At 35.8% G+C, this 13,295-nt stretch overlaps 2 protein-coding genes across 17 annotated transcripts in view; both read right to left on the bottom strand.

The window, feature by feature from the left end:
- Nucleotides 1-13,295, bottom strand: part of NEK1 (NIMA related kinase 1) — a 161,944-nt gene that overhangs the window by 87,028 nt on the left and 61,621 nt on the right. For 12 of the 16 annotated variants that reach the window (XM_027837316.1, XM_027837314.1, XM_027837319.1 and 9 more), the window contains 6 exons: nucleotides 12,260-12,319; nucleotides 11,978-12,037; nucleotides 11,837-11,884; nucleotides 11,637-11,711; nucleotides 3,074-3,237; nucleotides 2,861-2,992 (listed from right to left, as the gene is read on the bottom strand). In XM_027837316.1, the coding sequence (XP_027693117.1) occupies nucleotides 2,861-2,992; nucleotides 3,074-3,237; nucleotides 11,637-11,711; nucleotides 11,837-11,884; nucleotides 11,978-12,037; nucleotides 12,260-12,319 (539 nt within the window). The remainder of the gene's footprint in view (nucleotides 1-2,860; nucleotides 2,993-3,073; nucleotides 3,238-11,636; nucleotides 11,712-11,836; nucleotides 11,885-11,977; nucleotides 12,038-12,259; nucleotides 12,320-13,295) is intronic. The other 4 variants (XM_027837326.1, XM_027837327.1, XM_027837322.1 and 1 more) reach the window with 3 other exon arrangements.
- Nucleotides 242-953, bottom strand: LOC114024319 (ferritin heavy chain-like). The gene has a single exon (XM_027837331.1). It carries the CDS (start codon nucleotides 951-953, stop codon nucleotides 402-404), a length of 552 nt encoding a protein of 183 aa, XP_027693132.1. The 3' UTR covers nucleotides 242-401.

Genomic DNA, 13,295 nt, shown 5'->3' with positions numbered 1-13,295 from the left:
GTCCTCCTGACTTCAGGGTTGGTGCTCTATCCACTGCGCCACCTAGCTGCCCCTCAATTCTAATTTTTTAAAGAATTATTTTCCGTTTGGCCAATTATGCTATTTAAATAGTTCTTCTCTTCCGTGAATTTTTGTTTATCTTTATCCATGTGGCCAAGTCTGCTTTTTAAGGCATTCATCTCTTCATTGGACTTTTGTGCCTCTTTTAACATTTGCCTATACTGTATTTTTTTTATTTTTATTTTTTTTTTCATCAGTACCACGTCACTTTATTGGGATGTAAATGGTGGTAGTTTTTTGGTACAGATTATGAAAAGGTCAGATAACCAAAATATCCATGCACTAAAAGACAGTAGGAGTCACTCCCACAGTTCCCAAACGTGGGGGAAGCCAAGTGTGGCTCAGCTCTTGTTGTCACTGTCTCCAAGGGTGTGCTTGTCAAAAAGATATTCCGCCATGCCAGAATCGGGGGCCCCCACTTTGCGCAGGTTGGTTACGTGATCACCCACTTGTTTGATGGACTTTACCTGTTCGTCCAGGTAGCGGGTTTCGATGAAATCACATAAATGGGGGTCGTTCTTGTCAGTTGCCAGCTTGTACAATTCCAGTAAAGACTGACTGGCATTTTTCTCCAAGTGCAGAGCACACTCCATTGCGTTCAGCCCACTCTCCCAGTCATCTCGGTCTGGTTTCTTGATGTCCTGCAGGAAGATCCGACTGCCTCGCTGGTTTTGCAGTGTCATTAGCTTCTCAGCATGCTCCCTCTCCTCGTGGGATTGGTGAAGGAAACATTTGGCAAAGTTCTTCAGTGCCACATCATCTCGGTCGAAGTAGTAAGACATGGACAGGTAGATGTAGGAGGCATAGAGCTCCAGGTTGATCTGCCGGTTGATGGTGGCCTCCGAGTCCTGGTGGTAGTTCTGTGGCACCTGAGAGGGGAATGAGGTCATCATGGTGGCGGAGATGGCGAAAAGGAAGAGGAGGAGGAAGACGGCTGCACAGCGGCTGAGGCCGGGGGGGCAGCGACGGCGGGGGGTGGCTAAGGCAGGCGGCTGCTGCTCGAATGGGGTGGAGGTGAAGGTGGACAGGTGGCTAAGGGCGACTCCAGCCAGGAATCGAGCAGCAGGTTCCGTTCAAGCACTGTTGAAGCAGGAAACCGCAGCAACTCCCCTTCCCTGCACTTCTGGCCCTGGTTTTTTTTTTTAATTTTAGTTATTTTCTTCAGAATTTTTTTGTGCCTACTTCACCAAGCTGTTGACTCTTTTTTTCATGATTTTCTTGCATCACTATGATTTGTTTTTCCAACTTTTTCCTCTACCTCATTTATTTGATTCTTTAAAATCCTTTTTGAGCTCTTCCCTTTTCCCCTGCAGCCATAAGCTTTGGTGTGCTCATCAACCCAGGACTTCAAAGTGGATCAGAGTATGGTAATGCAACGGAGTCCTGGACCCAGTACCAGCAAAGAGATCACTGAAATCTTCTGACCAGTTGTCTGATTCTGGCTGCTTGCAGGCAATTCACTTGCCCCCAAGGACTTCTGCTGGTTTCCTGTGGTATGGCCTATACTAGCACTGGACTGTGCTCCATTCTCACCTGGTATGATAGATATTTCCTACTGACCTTCTAAGTTATCTTGGGCTGGAAAACCGTTTGACCCTGTCTTGTTTTGGGTTCTGCTACTCCAGAATTTGCTTTGAATTATTATTTTAAATTGTTTAGAGGGGAATTTGGGAGAGCTCAGCTCAGTGCTTTGCCTTTTCTCTGCCATCTTGGCTCTACCCCCCTAGTTTAACATTTGTTACAAATGAACAGCTAAAGAATGTGTCAATCTTATTGGGATGCTTTATATGTTTTAGTTCCTGCAATTCTTTGCTCGAATGTCTTAAAGTGTACTATAGCTACACCACACTGGACTGCCCTGAATTTACACAGTCTTCCTAGTACCTTACACAGAGTATCGGGTATCAAGTATTAATTTAAACATAACTTAATTATTTGCAACTGTTTTAATGTATTCTAATGAGCATCTATCCTGCACCAATCATACCGATTTCCGCTCCCATAGACCAACTGTAGGAATGTCCCTCTGAATCAATTTAGTTCAAAAGCATCTTTCCCTTAAAAGTGCCCTCCAGAAGAACTCAACAAGAAAAGAGGATGTAGTTAAATGTTCTTGTTAGTGACAACTCCTCCATTCCATCTCATAGCTATTTTAAGCATGAAAAGGGAGTTTTCATTAACAGATTTTTGTACTCTAAGGAACAAAGGAGGTCTGTAAATTCAAGGTCAGTCTGTTACTATTGATTCACAAGAGAAAGGGGGAAATACAAGAGTACCAGGACTACAGGGAAACAAAAATTAGTAATGGCTGAGAAGAGAATGAGATGAAAATAGTCTCAGAAGAAAAGGTGAGAGAAAAACAAAGGGGAAAAGAGCTGGGAAAAATTAGGGGTTTTCAATGTTTTTTAAAAAATATATAATTGAAACAAAACCCAAACTTACTATGATGGTAGCATGGCTGCACGATAACAAATGTAAAGATTTAAATAGAGATACATAAGCATATCTTGACCCATATCCTTGAATGTAATCATTTTGATCTCAATTATAAGCTAAAAGGTCGAGTCACTGAAAAAAGTTACTGACTATAATTTAGTATTAGAATTTATGGTTCCTTGACAGAATATAATTAAGTGCCAAATGCATTTACAACTTAGAAAATTAAGTCATATGTCACTTTCCAAAAGACAAATGATTCTGAGGGATGAAGAGATCTTCAAATAAATACAATAATTAAGCTACATATGACAATAGACAAAATTACACACAATGATGGATTCACAGATTACCACAGTCCAACCTGTTTGAATTGGCTTGTTTAGACACGGCCTTCAATCTTTTCAATGTTTTTCTAACTGTATCAGCATCAGAAGAATGGTGATGACCTGCAGCCCCATTAGGAAATCCTGGACGTATTCCAGGAGGAACACCTCTGTAGATAAATATGCACAGTGATTTTCATTACTTTAATCTGGAGCAGAGCAGATTCAACATCACTAAAACATAACCATACCTTTCAGGAAGGCAATGGCGATGTATTTCTCCTTTCCACCTAGCCTCTCTGTCTTCCGCTCTTTGTTGCTGCATTTGATCAAAAATAGCATGGTAATGTTCATATGGTGCTCGGGAAGGAAAAGGACCTGGTGCCATTGCCCTTCTACCACCAATATAGGAAGCCTGGAAATGAAACAAAGTGCTTTCATAGTCTTTTGTCTTTTTTTATTTCATATGTATCATGAACCCAAAGAATAAAACATATTAATTTAAATAGATGCCTTTTCAAATAGAATTTATTAACTTAAAAGATGATAATACTACATAATATTCTATAGTTTTCCTTTAACATTACAAAATACTCAAAAACATGGTAGTTTCCTCTGTAACAATGACAATGAATTTTTGGTATACTTTGTGTACTAATAAAAATATATTAGCAAAATAAATTAAAAGGAATATGATAAATACATGCATAGAACTATAGGTAAATTCTAATAAAATGTTCCCCCGAATACTTAAGTGCATAGTAGTTTTCCAATGACAATGATAATGCATTTTTTAGTTTACACTGTGAACCAATAAAAATAGATGAACAATAATGTATCAAATACATATATAGTAATTACAGGTAAATTTTATTAAAATGTTTCCAAATGGAGGTTAAAACAATGAAGATAACATTCACTTGCAATTAGCAACACTGCATGCATATAAAAATCAATGGATTAAAATTATTTAACAGTCCTTTCTTTAATAAGGGATATAAAAGAAATACAAGACAAAGTTCCTATCCTCAAGAAACTTGCAGTGTACTTGGAAAGATTACACACGGTATAAGTGAACAATAATGTGGCACAGAATGTAAAATAGGTGATGAGGAAATACCCAATGCTAGAGAAAGATTATGGCAGAAAATGTTAATAACTGAATGCTTTCTAGAAGAAGTTAATCTTGAACTGGGTTTGAATAGTAAGGAAGAAGAAAGAGGACCTTCTAGGTAACAGAACAAAATAAGATAAGATATTGAAATGAAAAGTATCAAGGTAGGTGTCTGAGGTAGAAAGGGAAGAAAGGATGAATGGTAATGAGATTGGATTGGTTAAGGTATATTGGAAAGCAATGAGAAATGTAGTTGGATTTCAGTATCAGGATAAAGGGCTTGGATTTGAATTTGATATAAGTGAAAGAGCACTGGTCATAAGAGTCAGGAGAGATCTGGGTTCAAGTTCTGTATCTGACAGTTCTTAGCTGTATGCTCACAGATGTAATTCAATTTCTCTTCTACCATTTCTTCATCCATAAAACAGGAATAATAATATCTAGAAATATGTATCTCATAAGTTTTTCTTTATAAATCTCAAAACACTGTATAAATGTCAACTTTTAATATTACCTGGGAAGCCAAAGCAGACTTTAAAGTGAAAACAGTATATGAGGGAGATCAACCTTTTACTGCTGTGCTAGATCCACCACAAATCAGACACTATGCCAAGGGAAAGCAGCTCTATTGGGAAGATCTAAACTAAAGGGTTGGTTGGGGAATACAAAGAACTGTTGAAGAGTGATAAAGAATTGGCAGTACTGGGATACTGATTAGACATATAGGAAGAAGTGTTTTGATTCCTAGTGTTTGGGAAAATTACGGTGCTGCTTACAAAAATTAAGATCAATTAAGAAGAAGTTATAAGCTAAGGGAAGAAGGAAGTAAGATTTCAATTCCTGACACATTGTCTGAGGTATCAGAAAGCCATTCCTTTAATTGGAGCTGATAACTATATTTATCTGGAGATCTTAGAGATGAAGACAATGTAGACTCTCAGGGCTGGAAATGTACTTTCAGAAGCCATCACAAAAAGGTGAAACTTGGAAGGCTGGAAGAAGTTCTTTATCAGTTCTTTACAATACTAGAAGTCACTTCTTTATAATACTAAAAAGAGAGAAGAGTAGAGAGGTACAGTCCAAAGTGTGGAAAGATAAAGCAAGGGACGATGTGAGGTTAGTCAAATAGGTATGATACAAACAAAAAGAGTATGATGTCACAAAATGAAGGAAAGAGAGGTTCAAGCGGGAAATGGTCTAAATAATGTCAAACAAAGCAGAGATCACGAAAGACAACAAATGAGAAGAGGGAAGAGAATTTAGATAGGAGGTCACAAATGGAGTTCTAAGGAGAGGTACCAGGAGCCACATTATGGAAGATCACCTTAAGAGTTTAACTATGGAAGTTAAGTATAGTGTTCCAATTTTAGGTTTAATAACATTCTTTTTCACTTATTTTAAACTTATAAATATAAAAACAATCATTTCCATATTCAAAGAACAGAAAAAGAACTGGAGATGAAAACTGTGAATCTGTATGTACAGCTTGCTTTAAAAAAATTTATAATATATTTGACAGTGTCATTCAAATATTGTCTTGCTGATATCTCTCTGAAATTCATGCTCTCTTCTGTGTTATTTATAAACATTTCATTAATTTTTTTCCCCTGGCATCACTATAACTCTCCTTGGTCCCACTCCCCAACTAAAAATAAAGGCATTCATTCTCTTATGTCAAACTAGTATAAAGTCAAGCAATAAGAGTTTTCACACTGGCTGTATCAGAAAACACATCCCCTCTCTACACCTCTTGTTCATAACTTCCCTGTCAAGACTGGAGGGATAGGAATATGAATCTATATTCTGGACATAAGCTGCTTGTGGCACTGGTAAGGTTCTTAAGTCTTTCAAAATTGACAATGCTAGAGTTATCATATTGCTTTCTTAATTTTATTTACTTCACTTTCCATCTGTTTATACATTTGTTGTGAATTCTCCTTTTTAATTTTTGATACATGTAATCTGATATTCTTATTCTTTAAAAACCAAATTAGGATACGGTTTGTCTATTTTACTATTACTCCACTCAAAAAAACCCAATTCTTATTTTTATTTTAATTCAAATTTTTTTCTTTCAAATTTTATAAATTGCTTCTTTCATTTTCAGAAATTCTATTTTGGTGTTTAATTGGGGTTTTAAAATATATTTTTCTAGTTTTGTTTGGTTACGTGCTAAAGTCATCTATCTATTCTTTTTCTCTTTTATTAATGGAAATATTGAGATACACAAATTCTCCCACTGCTTTAGCTGCAGCATAAAGATTCTGTATATTGTTTCATTACTGTCATTTCCCCCTCACTAATTATCTATCGTTTCTATGACTTGTTCTTTCATCCACCAATTCGTTAGGATCAAATTAGTCTCTAATTTTTAATACCTGATCTTTCAATAGGCCTTTATTAAATGCAAATTTTATTGCATCCAATCAGTAAAGTATGTGCTTAATATTGTTCTTTTTCTTCATTTGGCTGTGAGACTTTACTAGCGCCAATCAGCAATCACCAAAGAGCTACCACATTTAATTTTTATAAAATTCTATTAGGTCTTTAACGTTTCTTATTTTCTTTTAAAATTTTTCTAGCTGTAAAAGGGTTACTTTGAGGCCTCCCACTATTAGAGTTTTACTACCTAGTTCTCTCTGAAATCTATTTATTCTTCTAAGTATCTATATGAAAAGCTATCCTGTGCAAATATAAAATTTTAAAAAAATTTTAACATTTAATTTTCCTCCAATCACATGTAAAATCAATTTTTTAAACATTCATTTTAAAAAATTTTTGAGTTCCTAACTCTTTCTTTCTTTCTCTCCCCCCTCATTGAGAAGGCAAGCAATTTTACATAGCTTATACATGTGCAGTCATGCAAAACATATTTCCATATTAATCATATTGTGAAAGAAAACACAGATGAAAAAACCTCCTAAGAAAAATAAAGTACAAAAAACTATGCCTCAATCTGCTTTAAGATTCTATCAGTTTTCTACATCTTCTCCAACATTTATCATTTACTTGTTTTGTCATGTTAGCCAATCTAATAGGTGTGATGTGGTACCTCAGAGTTGTTTTGATTGGCATTTCTCTAATCAACAGTGATTTGGTTCATTTTTTCATATGACTATAAATAGCTTTAGTTTCTTCGTCTGAAAATTGACTGTTCATATCCTTTGGCCATTTATCAATTGGGGAATGCTTTGTATTCTTATAAATTTGACTCTGTTCTCTATATATTTTAGAAACAACGCCTTTATCAGAGACACTGGTTGTAAAAATTCTTTCCCAGTTTTCTGCTTCCCTAATAATCTTGGATGCATTGGCTTTCTTTGTGCAAATTCACTGAAGAGAAGACCTATTTAAATAGCATAATTGGCCAAACGGAAAATAATTCTTTAAAAAATTAGAATTGAGGGGCAGCTAGGTGGCGCAGTGGATAGAGCACCAACCCTGAAGTCAGGAGGACCTGAGTTCAAATCTGTCCTCAGACCAAACACTTGACACTTACTAGTTTTGTGACCTGGGCAAGTCACTTAACCCCAATTGTCTAAAAAAAAAAAGCAGACTTGGCCACATGGAAAAAGATACATCGAAATTCAGTGAAAGGAAGAACTCCTTAAAAAGCATAATTGGCCACATGGAAAAAAGATATATGAAAATTCACACTGAAGAAAAGAAAGCTCATTGAAGAAAATCTTTAAAAATTGAAATTGTGCAACTTGAAGCTAACGACTCCATGAGACATCAAGAAGCAATAAAGCAAAATCAATTCTTGGCCAACACAAAAAACCTGCTATAAATATTTTTGTACATGTGAGTCTTATGGAAGTGAATGTTGAAAACTAAAAATACATAAATTAATCATTTAAGAAAAAGAAATTATGAGTAGGATGCTCTCAGGAAAACCTGGAAAGACTTGCATGGGCTGATGCAAACTGAAATGCATTGTGTGCAAAGTAACAGCAATATCATAAGATGACTAGCTGTGAATGACTTAGCTATTCTCAGCAATACAATGATCCAAGACAACTCTGAAGGACTTATGATGAAAAATGCTATCCATCCCCAGAGAAGGAACTGATGGTGTTTGAATACATATTAAAGCATACTTTTTTTTTAAACTTAAAAAAAATTGGGTCCATTACTTGAAATAGACATAGAAGAATTTGCTAGGTTCCTAAGGAAGACCCCCACAGGACCATATCTGTATCTGACAAGTTTGACCATCTCCTTCATTAATTGTTATTACTAATAAAATTTGTTGTTCAGTCATGTCCAAATCTATGGGATTACATGGACTTTGTCCATGGAGTTTTCTTGGCAAAGATACGGGAATGGTATCCAGAGAAAAAACAACAGCATCTGAATACAGATCAAAGCATACTATTTTCACCTTTTCTTTTGTTCCTATGTTTATTTTTTCTTTCTCGTGGTTCTTCCCTTTTGTTCTGATTCTTCTATCACAATACAACTAATGTGGAAATATGTTTAACATCATTCTACATGTTAACCATGAAGATAACCAAGATTAGATGGCTTGCTGTCTTGAGGACGGGGGAGGGAAGAAATGGAGGGAGAAAAATTTGAGACTCAAAATCTTATAAAAATAAATGTTGAAAACTAAAAAAAAGTTCTTCTCATTAGATTTTTCTGCCTCTTTTACCATTTGATCTATTCTGTTTTTTAAGATGTTTTTTTTTCAGCATTTACCAAGTTGTTGACTCCTTTTTCATGATTTTTTTGCATCACTGTGATTTGTTTTCCCAATTTTTTTCCCTGTACCTCTTTTATTTGATTATTTAAAATCTTTTCTGAGCTCTTCCAGGAATTCCTTTTGGGCCTAAGACCAATTTACATTTTTTTTGAGCCTTTGTATGTAGCAGTTTTGACTATGCTGTCTTCTGAGTTTGTTTTGCTCTTCTCTGTCACCATAGTAACTTTCTACAATTAGGTTCTTTTTTTTTTTTTTTTGTCATTTGCTCATTTTCCCCAACCTATTTCTTGAGTTTTACCTTTACATGTTAAAATTTGGCTCTGCTCCTTGGGTGGAGGGGGCACTGTCCCAAGCATCAGGTTTTTTTGTGCAGCTGTTTTCAGAACTACCTTGGGGGTGGGGGCATTACGTTTTCAGTTCTTCCAAGGTGGTATGGTCTAAGGAGAAGTATGTTCACTACTCTCCTGGCCTCTGCTCTGGTCTTTGTACTTCCACAAGCATTCTTTTCCACCCTATAAGTGTGATCAGGGAGTCTGCTCCCTTGTGCCTAAAATTTCTGTTCCTTTTAGTCAATTACAAGAAGACAAAGAGGTGGTATATTGTGGAATATCATTTGCGTAATCCTGTTTTTTCCCTCCTGATATCCTCATGGAGGATATCTTCACCAAATTTCATATAATTCTCATTACAATTTTATATAAATAGCAAAGTAGGCAAATGTGTTAGCATTGTTGTAGTTCACTCAATAGCCTTGTTTCAGTATAAAGACCAAGATTTTTTCTATGCCTTTGATATCTTTTCTTCCTTCAGATAACCTGTACATTAATTCCTCAATGCTCTCACAACTGTGTCTTCTCTAACATCAATTATGCTGCATAAACTCAAATGAACCTTCACTCTAGCAAGGTAATCCTTCTGCAGTTTCCTTACCCAAGATCCCACTCACCACATTACCTTCTCCAGATCTTTTCATCTCTCAAACTTCTCAGAGCTCCCTCTCCCTTACCCTTTCAGCTGAGAACCCTCTCTCATATGTCACTGAAAAGAACTAAGACCATGTCATTTCCCTATGCAATAAACTCCAGGGGCTTCCTATCACCTTCAGGATCAAATATAAAATGCTTTCTTTGGCTTTTAAAGCTCTCCATAACCTGGACCCCTCCTACCTTTCCAGTGTTCTTACACATTACTTTCCTCCGAATATTTCACAGTCCTATAACGCTGGCCTCCTGGCTGTCCCTTGAATACAACAATCCATCTCTAAACTCGGAGAATTTTCACTTGTTGTCTCATGCCTGAAACACTCTCGTTGCTCATCTCTACCTCCTTGCTTCCCTGGTCTTTCAAAGTTGCAGAAAATAGTCTTACTTCCTAAAAGAAGCCTTTCCCAATCCCCCTTAAGGATTATCTCCAATATGTGCTGTACATGTCCTGTTTGTGTATAGTTGTTTGCATGTTGTCTTCCCATTAAATTGTGAAGCTTCATGAAAGCAGGGACAATCTTTTGCCTTCTTTTGTATCCTCGGCATTTAGGATAATGCCTGACACATAGTAAGAGCTTAATAAATTTGTTTTGACTGCCTGAAGACTCAGTTTCTTGTTCATTTGATTAAGAGGTCTCAGGATATTGATTAATTCCTTTGCATTCCTTGTATGAATCCTACTTGGCAGAAATGAATACTTTTAATGTATTTTGGTATTTTTATTGCCAATGTTTTATTTAATGATTTTTCATCCATATTCATTAATGCCATTGCTTTTTGGTCCTTTTTTAGCATATACATTTCCAGTTCTATTGATCAGAATCATAGTTCCTTCTAAAAAAGAATGGTTCCATTTTTGACTTTGTATTGCCAGCACATTATCCACAACCTAATACTTATTGATCAATTATAATAAACTAGAATATAGTTTCTCTATATAACCAAATGAGATAATATATACAAAGTACTATATAAATACTCTTTATCTTTACATTTAGCAACAGTCCAGGCAATACATATTATGATCTATTAAAGTTTGGATGAGTTCACTTAGCAATCCAGATGACATCTTTTTTGAGAAAATAGTTTATTTATTAATAGTTTATCTCCTGAAAATGGTCTGTTTTATAATTTTAGATATTTGATACTCTTCCAGATTGTAGAGGTCTTTTTTAAGCCCTATAACTTATTAAGATTCAATTTTAATAAGTAAAAGAGACATATTTAATAATAACAAAATTAATAATGATAAATAAACATTTCTAGGTAGAGTATGTTGTTATTCCAATAGATTTGCCAACTTGACTACACTAATTTTTTACATTTTTTACATTTCTTCTTAATTTTTAATACAAAGGATAGAGGTTAGAGGAAAAGGAGGAGGAGGCATTATCGGTAATAGTGATGCCAAAAGAAAAAAGGGCTCTTAAAACTTTTTTTTTAAGGCAACTGGGGTTAAGTGACTTGCCCAGGGTCACACAGCTAGTAAGTTTCAAGTGTTTGGTCTGAGGCTGGGATTTGAACTCAGGTCCTCTTGACATCAGGGCCAGTACTCTATCCCTGCTCCACCTAGCTGCCTCTTAAAACATTTTTTAAAACATACAGAATATAGCAGAAGCAAGTTTGGAAGTAAGCAAATGTTAAGAAGTCAAGATCCCCAAGGGGAAGCTAGGATATTTAATACTGTACTAAAAGAGTGAGTTATCATATAAACCAAGTTAAAAAAGACAAGAGTAATATGAGATATCTATTTACTACAGGCCTCCCAAGCACGGTTTCTAGAAATGTCACCATTTTCACATATCAACAAATAAAAATAAAACAATTTTAGAAGTAAATATACCTAGCCAAGACAAAGAGACCTTATGATATCTGAAGGATTAACTGCGAATCTATCATGAGTATGTTTTTATTTACCAATGGAAGTAATCAATAGAGGCATTATATTATAGGACTAAATTTTAACTATAATTTCATAATTATCAGAATAAATATTAACATCTACTGCCTACCTTAACTTCACCACTTCCACCACAACTTAGAACACTTCTCCATCCTTGTTCCCTGGCCCTATTTATTCGCTCCATCTTTAAGGAAAAAAAAAAGAGCCATTTCAAGTATTTTGTTTAAGAAGCAAATGTTACATATGAAGTAAAAATGGATTCCTGAAGAAAAACATATTACAGAAAAATAAAGGAAATTTTATCCTTACCCTTTCCTTCTCTTGTCTTTTCATATGTTCTTGTTTCAATAAACTAATCTGTAACAATTAAAAGATAGTCTCTTTAGACCATTTGAAATACAGTACATTGAATATATCAGTAAAGCAAGAAAAAAATAAACCTAAGTCTACCTGTTCCCTTTGTTTTTTTTCTTTTTCATGATATTCCAACCTTCTCCTCCTTGCTAACTCCTTAAAGGGAAATAAAGTATTATTTTAGTCACTATATTAATTCCTTCTTTTATATTTTCATCAGGAAGGTTAGTACTCCATTAGTAGAAGCATCCGTTAAAGGTTTTTGGTGGAAAGAAATAAGGAGGAAAGGTTTTGAGGTTTAATTTTGTACTGCAAGGATTTTTAGTTGTTTAAAAATTACTTAAATGGCTTGAAAATAAGCAATAGTTGACTTTATACCTCTAACATTTTCCTCCTTTCTTCTCCAGGATTCACTTTCTTCAAAGGAGTTTGTTGGGCCTGGACAAAAAGCGAAGCTAAAAATTAGATAAAGAGTATGAACGCATATTTTATAAACGCCAAGGTATAATAAGATAAACCAAAAGAAAATGCCAAAGCCAACTTTGATAAAATTCTGTTTCATAATATAATTTTCTTTAATTGAACTTAATATATTTCCTGTGGATCAGAAAAACACAATTAGATGCCAAAAGCTTTGAAAAAGTTATTTCCTGATAAGTAGATTCTGGGAAGATGGTGGAACAGGTCACAAAAACTTAAGCTCTCAAGATTTTCCCCCACAAGAGCTAAAATAGGCCTCAGGGCAAATATAAAGGGGTAAAAATAAACAAGAGTAGGGCCTTAAAGAGGTCCTCCTGAGACAATCAGAAAAGATCTGAAGAAAAATCCCAGGATGTGGTTTGGTCCCTCTAGGCTAGGCCCACTTAAACAGCAAGCCATAAGCCCCTGGGGTTAGCTGGGTGGGGAGACTGCCTCAGCCCCAGCCACAAGAACTTTTATCCCTGGGACAATGAAGGGGAGGTGGGCCTCTAAGCTGGGGAAGATCAAAGGAACCTCTGCTGACAAGGAATGCCAGACCCAGCTGTGCTGTGGAGACATGGCTGAGGTAAGATGGAACCAGCACAAGCTCGCCCAGGGAGTGCAGAAGCAGCGGGGCGGGACACTGCTGGTTGTGGGCACTTAGGAGGCTGCAGAACTTAAGGAAGATCTAAGGCCAAAGGCACCATCCCCCACATCCCAGGGCTACAGGTGATTGCAAAAACTAAGCTGCTACAAATAACAAAAAATGAATAGGCAAAGGAGAAAGAATCCAAACATAGAGAATTACTATGGGAATAGAAAAGACAAGGGTTCATCTTCAGAAAGCAATACTGAAACAAAACCCTCTTCTACCCCAAAGAGTAACATCAAATGGTCACCTGTCCAAAAAGAATCCAGAGAAGAACTTAAAAAAGATTTCAAAAATCAAATGAGA

The sequence above is a fragment of the Vombatus ursinus genome, unplaced genomic scaffold, assembly GCF_900497805.2.
Source record: "Vombatus ursinus unplaced genomic scaffold, bare-nosed wombat genome assembly UNPS02014821.1, whole genome shotgun sequence".
Taxonomy (NCBI): domain Eukaryota; kingdom Metazoa; phylum Chordata; class Mammalia; order Diprotodontia; family Vombatidae; genus Vombatus; species Vombatus ursinus.
The sequence above is the reverse complement of the archived record's forward strand: the minus strand, read 5'-3'. Positions and strand labels throughout refer to the sequence as shown.

Bases quoted from the DNA above. Each gene is read 5' to 3' on its own strand.
- LOC114024319 (XM_027837331.1), bottom strand. From the start codon at position 953: ATGATGACCTCATTCCCCTCTCAGGTGCCACAGAACTACCACCAGGAC.